Genomic DNA, 7651 nt, shown 5'->3' with positions numbered 1-7651 from the left:
GAAGGATGAGGGGTGACTTGATAGAGGTTTATAAGATGATCAGGGGAATAGATAGACAGTCAGAGACTTTTTCCCCAGGTATAACAGAGTGTTACAAGGGGACATAAATTTAAGGTGAAGGGATGTCAGGAGTAGGTTCTTTACCCAGAGAGTGGTGGTGGCATGGGATGCGCTGCCTGTGGGAGTGGCAGAGTCAGAATCATTGGTGACCTTTTAGCGGCAATTGGATAGGTATATGGATAGATGCTTAAGCTAGGACAAATGTTCGGCACAACATCGTGGGCCGAAGGGCCTGTTCTGTGTTCTATCTTTTTTTCTTTCAACAGTTGCTATCAGCCCTTTTACATTTCTCCAGCAACTTCTGTTTTTATTTCATACATGATAATTGCATGTTCCCTGTTTACCTGTGTAAATGGCAACAGTAAAAACTATCTTTCTGTTTTAAAAATGAGGGGAAGATAATTCAATTGCCCTGGCTCAATCACAAAATGAACCATTATAGGAATGCCATCTCATTTTTTAAAATCAATGATTCATTTATCTTACCAGTTTCTGACTTTCATCTTGGCGCTGCATTAGTTTCCATAATAGTTGGATGATGCTGAGAACTTGCAACTTAAGCATCATGGCTTCTGGTTCAAGTAGGTTACTTGGTATGGCACCTGTTAGCTGAGCCGGAGAGGCTTCCATCCAACACTCCAAAAGAAGGGGTATGAGTATCTGAACAAACCCTTTCAGATTTTCCAAAGAGGATAAACCTTCAGTGTCAAGAGGTCTGGAAAACATAAATAGATAAAGTAAACGAACTATTACCGAAAGAGATATTAATCGACAAAATATTTCTTTTCAAATATACATCATTTAGGTCTTACTGCTACCAGTTACAAGTCTATTTTCAAAACGATGAAAAAAATGTTCTTAAATATTTGCCAACAGACAAAGAATAGCATAAGGAAAATAAAGAAAACGAAGACCTGTACGTGATAGAAAAGCATGAATACTAGGAAAGAAAAACGACAGAATGGTACGCAAGGGCAATCAAACCAAGTGAAAACAAATATTATTACAGACATGGCTCCCATAACAACACAAAAATAGACCACTAACAGATATTCTGTCCTTGAGAAATGCCACCACTCACTACATCCCCTCGTCTGAAAAAGAGCTGCAGTATAATTAAACTTCAGTGCTGAAAAGGAGCCCATGCCTGCTTCCCTTGTCCTTAAATTAGTTGTTCCTCAATACGAACTCCAGGAGGTTGAAGTACTGTAGGTGAAGTCATGTTTTATTACCCAGTCTCAGAAAGAACTCCTAGAAAACAGCTCTAAAATAATCAAAATGATTTTGCTTTTTCTCCTTAAAATCGCTTAGAATTTGAACCAATAAGCAGAAATGAGGTTTAAACAATATAGTTTTCTTTGCAGAAATGAAGGATAGTTGGGGAGGCGAGAGATGGACATGAGATTTCCAAGAAGGAAAAAAGGAACACAAGGTCAGGTGCAACAATGCAATGGTGAGACATAAACCCCAAGCAAAACGGGAAAAGCCAATGACTTCAATGAAAAGATAATCTAATTTGGAAACACAGTCTTCACCTATTACCCATGAGTTCTAACAGATTTTCATTACAATAGCTGAAAAACACCTTTACATTTTGGATTATAAATGTGATCACCAAATAGCATTTTATAAGGTTATATGCAAATAACTAGTTATAAAAAGATACGATGACACTAAATACAAATCTGAAGACATTTTTTCCACGAGTTACAGTATAGCTTTTTGGGGTTGGCTAAGCATTAGGATGAATAAGTAATATAAATGAGATAGTTCAGGAGGGTAATTCTGCATATGTTCGCTGTGCCACCATCTTCAACATGAGCACTCTTCAATACAAACAGTAGCAAAAGTGTTTACCACCTAGAAGACATTCTGTTACAACACATTAAGACTTTTACAGAAGAACCTTCCAAACCAAGACCACTATCACCTAGGGGAACAAGAGCAACAGATACACAGGAATGTTACCGTCTGAAAGTTTGCTTCCAAGCTATGCAGCATTCAAATCGGATGACCCAGATCAATACAGCAAATCCAGGTAGGACCTCTGCAAAGCCATCAAGAATGCCATGAGACAGTACCAGACCAAAGTGAGACCCAAACAGACCCACCGCCTTTGGCTTGGCCTAAAATGCATTACAAGATACAAAGTGAATCAGAGCAAGATTGCAGACAAAGCCACATCTCTCCCTATGCTCGGTTTGAGCAGAATGCCAGCAATGCAATGACGCCTGCCCTGATTGCTCCTACAGTCATGGACACACCTGCTCCCTCAGTTACTGCTGCAGATGTCAGATCGGTCTTCCTGTGAGTCAACCCAAAGAAAGAGACGGGACCGGACGGTGTCCCCGGCCGAGCACCAAGGTTCTGTGCAGACCAAATGGCGGAGGTATTCATCAATATCTTCAACCTCTCCCTCCTGCAAGCCAAAGTCTCCACCTGCTTCAAGAAAACCACCATCACTCCTGTACCTAAGAAACCAATAACCATGAAGTGTTTTGACAGGCTGGTCATGGCCCACATCAACTCCAGTTTCCCAGCCTGCCTCGATCCCCAACAATTTGCTATTGACATAACAGGTCCACAGCAGATGCCATATCACTAGCCCTACACTCATCCCAAAAACATCTAGCATCAAAGGACACCCACATCAGACTCTTGCTCATTGACTACAACTCAACCTTCAACACCATTATCCCCTCCAGAATACCTCAAAACTCTGACCTTGGTCACAGTTCCACCCTCTGCAACTGGATCCACAGCTTTCTGACATACAGACCACAATCCATGAAGCTAGGTAACTGTACCTCCTCCGCAGTAACACTGGAGACCCCCAAGGATGCGTCCTCAGACCCCTGTACACCCACGACTGTGTTGCCAAATTGGAAACAAACACCATCAAAAGTTCACTGATGACACCACCAAAATGGGATGGATATCTAACAATGACAAGTCAAACACCAAGGGTGATAGAGGGCTTGGTAACATGGTGCAATGTGAACACCATGTATCAAATACATGCTGTTACCAATTCTAACCTTTTGGTCAAGAACAGAAATGATGGCCTAGAAATTATCAGCTGTTTGGCTTAATGCTGATCAGAAAGCGTATAGTGTAGCAAGATTTTCAGGGTCCATTACAATTCCAAGGTTAGAAACTAGCATTCGGAAGCTAATAAACTACCTGCTGGAATTAAAAATAGAATTGAGGATTGGGAGGATTTTAAAATACAACAAAGGAGGACCAATAAATTGATAAAGAAATGAAGAACAGAACTAACAAAATACAAAAATGGATCGTAAAAGCTTCTGCATTGTCCATAGAAAGAAAACATTTGGCTAAGTCAAAAGTGGGTTGATTATACATAGAGTCAGGATAATTTATATTGGGGAAACTAAGAAATGGCAGAGAAGCTATCAATCTTTGCTAAGAAATATACAAGAAATATCCCAGAACTAGACATTTAAGAGACATAGGAGAATGGGAAATGAAAGGAGATTACTATTAGTAAGAAGGTGATCTTGGAGAAAATAATGAAACCAATGCTCCAGGACATGAATTTGTGTCTGACTGTGAAATGTGGATTCATTAAAAATTTGGAATGAAGCTAGCTAATGGCAACCATACATTCACTGCCAAATGTTATAAAAATCCATCTGGTTCATTAGTGCTTTAGAGAGGAAAATCTGCTATCCTTCCCGGATCTGGCCTACATGTGACTCCAGACCCATAGCAATGTGGTTGACTCTTAAGTGCCTCTGAAATGGCCCTAGTCGGATGACAGATGAAATGTAGTGATGGTTATCCACTTTGGTAGGAACAGTAGATGTGCATTTAATACTAAGTCACTGAAGGCTAACATAAGGTGGAGCAGGCAGTTAGTGGTATTATTATCCTTATTTCAATAATGAAACCTTGGTCCCTGTAACTTGGGGAAAATATTATTGCCATCGAGGAAATGCAATGAGTTCCCCAGACTGGTTTCCAGAGTGTCCGATGAAGAGATTGGAAAAAACTGCACATGTATTCTCCAAAGTTTCAAAGAACGAGAAGTGACCTCATTGAAAACTATAAATACTTAAAAGGGGTAGACAGGGTGGATATTCAAAAGGTGATTCCCATAGCAAACCAAGGGACGCAATATCAAAATAAGAGGGAAACCATTAGGTTTGACACAAGAACATTTTTTATTCAAATGGGCTGTGAATCTTTGGAATTCTCTATCAGTGATTAGTGCAAATTCAATAATTGAGTACGCTTAAGAGACTGACTGATTTCCAAGTATCAATGGCATGATGGGTTATTGAGATAGCATAGGGATAAGTTCATTGATGTCATAATCACATTGGTTATGTCAAGGAGGAGGCCATTCAATGTAAAGGTTAAGGAAAATGAAAAGTTTCTTAAGTCTTTGCAATGTAAATTAAAATGTAATTTATGGTTAATTAAAGCATAAAGGCAATAACATTCTCCATGCATTCCAGGTAAGCATTTAAAAATTGCAGATCATTGCTCACATTTCAGACATTGCAGGTCCCTTCTTTGTTGACCGTTCATTTGAGATAAACCTAACACAGTTGCTTATACAACATTCACTCCTCCCCAAAAATAAAATTCAATAAAAAGGAATTGAAGCAATGAACCTTGGTGTTAAGCAGATATGAAAGTTCCTCAGACCTGTAAAATCAACACTAAGTACCTAAACTGGCAAAATTTATCAAAGCACCTCCAAGATGTGTAGATGGACTGTAGGTTTTATTTTACTTGATTTTGATTGTAACTGAATTGGGAAAAGGAATCTATTACAACGAAGCAATTATTGTACTTCGAAAAAGCAAATTACTAAAGCTCATCGTGCGGGCTGTTTGGTATTTACACTGCTCTGTTCAAAACTGATTGGGCTCTGGAATCATGACCAGTAGTGCATGCCAAAGGCCATTACAGCCTAACCAAAGCTAACTGGCTGAGTAGCTGAACAGTTTGTGGGTGTGAAGAACATTTGCAGAAGCTTTCAAAAGGGCAGATAGTGTCCCTCTCCCTTTATCTCCTCCTCCCCCCAGTGAAATACTGACAGCATAAAGAATGTCAATACATACATATTCCTTCCCCCACCCCACCCTCTCCCAGTTGTGACTGTTATAAATTGTGCCATTGCTTTTAAACAACATGTCAGAGATTTTATCATTCGCTAATCAGTCCATATGTGATTGCTGTGAGAAAGGTGAGAGAACGCAAAGGAAAAGATGGAGAACTGTAGATCTTGGGAAACAAAAAGAAATATCTCTATGAATCCTGAGAGCTTGTGTTATCAAACAGTTTCCCCAGTACTTTATTCCATCCACTCATAACACCAATTTTTTTTGTGTGTCTTTGTTAATATGTATGCATCAGTCAGCATCTATCCAAAAGGTAAACTAGGGACTTGGCAATTTTTTTTAAACTTACAAGACAACTCCAGGAATAGCAGAGCTTAATTTCCAGCATGCTACCTCAGTAAGGCATAACAGTACCTTAGCAAAGCTAAGCGAACATCCAATTAAAATACCGAATCTCAAAATGGGCAGAAGTAAAAGCCCTGCACAGCATGCCACATATTGTAACAAGGAAATAACAGAACAGGAAGAGATTTCATTCCTGATATTTTTTCCACTAGAACAGCTTACTTGTAGATGAGTTCTGCTATAAGGCCCAATGTACAGTTACCCCATTGTTCACTATCCATATTTCATGCAAGGCAGTTCATTTCATAAATATCAGCTAAATTTCAATATTTATGATATCACACCTCAATAAAAGACACAAAGATTTGGAGAAAATTAGGAGGCAAAATGCACAAATTTGAGGGCAATAATTAATCTTATAGATTAATCCAAGATGGAGGACAGGAAAAATTTCTGGCTGTAACAGCTGCTCCTTTGAGGTATTTTAGGTGCTGTAGGTGATTTCCTCGAATTCCAGGAGCAGCAATTACAGTTTTATATGCTGTTGCATTGTTTTGGAACTTTGGAGGAAAGTGAAAGTCAAAACAACAGCAGTTTTAAAAGGGAGAAGAATAGACAAAGTAAGCATATGGTGAGGTCAGTACAGAGAGAGAGAGAAAAAAAACTGACAGCAGTGAACCTGCACAGTTACTGCCTTTGTTGTTTGAATGCATGTATCGCTGGACATCGGAGTATGTCTGGGAAAATTAACAAACAGTGAAATTCACAACTGATCTTGGAGGAACTGTTTGGGCGAAGTTCACAGCACAAAAACAGATGAGTAAATTGTTTTTAAGTGTGACCTGCAGAAAGTCTGCAGTAGTGAGTAGAGTGGGTTCTTACTTGATTATATGTTTTTTGAGATATGTCTCTTGATTAAACTTAAATATAAGCCATAACTATTAATTTAACTGGGCAGTGTTTTGTAGAGGAATGAACGGTGTTATTTTCTGGGGCTGTAGATTGTGAAGGAGCAAAAATGGCCTTTAGTAGAGTGATATGCACTTCTTGTCAGGTGTGGGAGTTTAAAGAGAGTTTAAGGGCTACTGCGGATTATATCTGGAATAAATGCTGCTGGTTGCGAATCTTATCAGATCAAATGGAATGGTTGGAGAGCTTAGAAGCAATGAGAAATTTGCAACAGCAAGTAATGGATGGCAGTTGTACTGGGGGGGGGGGGGGGGAGAAAAGAGAAAAAAAAGTCTCAGATACAATCACTTAGGTGGGTTAACTCCAGGCAAGAGAAGAGAGGTAGGCTACTAGTGCAGGAGCTATCTGTGGCTATACCCATTTCAAACAAGTATGCTGTTTTGGAAAATGTAGGGGGTGATGGATTCTCAGGGGAACGTAGCACAAACAGCCAAGTGTCTGGTTTTGAGACTGGCTCTAATGCAATGAGGGGTATGTCAGGTTCCAAGAGATCAATGGTGCTAGGGGGCTCTCTAGTCCGAGGTAGGGACAGACTTTTCTGTGGCCAGCAACGAAAAATCAAACTGGTGTGTTGCTTCCCTGGGGCCAGGATCAAATGATGTCTCAGAGAGGGTGCAGAATGTTCTCATGGGGGAAGAAGGTGCAGCAAGAGGTCATTGTCCACATAGGAACCAACGACATTGGAAGGGGAAAGGTGAAGATTCTGAATGGCGATTACAGAGAGTTGGCAGGAATTTAAAAAGGTTGAGAGTAGTAAGAGCTGCATTACTCCCGGTGCTACGAACTACTGAGGGCAAGGATAGGAGGATAGTGCAGATGAATGCATGGCTGAGTAGCTGGTGTACGGGAGAAGGATTCACAGTTTTGCATCATTGGAATCTCTTTTGGGGTAGAAGTGACCTGTACAAGAAGGACGGTTTGCACATAAATTGGAAGGGGACTAATATACTGGCAGGGAGATTTGCTAGAGCTGCTCAGGAGGATTTAAATTTGTAAGGGGGTGGGGGAGAGGAGAGGAGGTGGTGGGACCCAGGAAGATAGTGAGGAAAGAGATTAATCTGAGACTGGTACAGATCAGAACAGAAGCGAGTCAAACAGCCAGGGCAGGCAGAGACAAGGTAGGACTAATAAATTAAACTGTGTTTATTTCAATGCAAGGGGCTTAACAGTGAAGGCAAATG

General features: G+C 40.2%; 1 protein-coding gene across 3 annotated transcripts in view; it reads right to left on the bottom strand.

The window, feature by feature from the left end:
- Positions 1-7651, bottom strand: part of tex10 (testis expressed 10) — a 100699-nt gene that overhangs the window by 72357 nt on the left and 20691 nt on the right. For all 3 annotated transcript variants that reach the window (XM_043690025.1, XM_043690023.1, XM_043690024.1), the window contains exon 4: positions 547-775. In XM_043690025.1, coding sequence (XP_043545960.1) covers positions 547-775 — 229 coding nt within the window. The remainder of the gene's footprint in view (positions 1-546; positions 776-7651) is intronic.

This window comes from Chiloscyllium plagiosum, chromosome 5 (assembly GCF_004010195.1).
Source record: "Chiloscyllium plagiosum isolate BGI_BamShark_2017 chromosome 5, ASM401019v2, whole genome shotgun sequence".
In the NCBI taxonomy this organism is placed as follows: Eukaryota; Metazoa; Chordata; class Chondrichthyes; order Orectolobiformes; family Hemiscylliidae; genus Chiloscyllium; species Chiloscyllium plagiosum.
The sequence above is the reverse complement of the archived record's forward strand: the minus strand, read 5'-3'. Positions and strand labels throughout refer to the sequence as shown.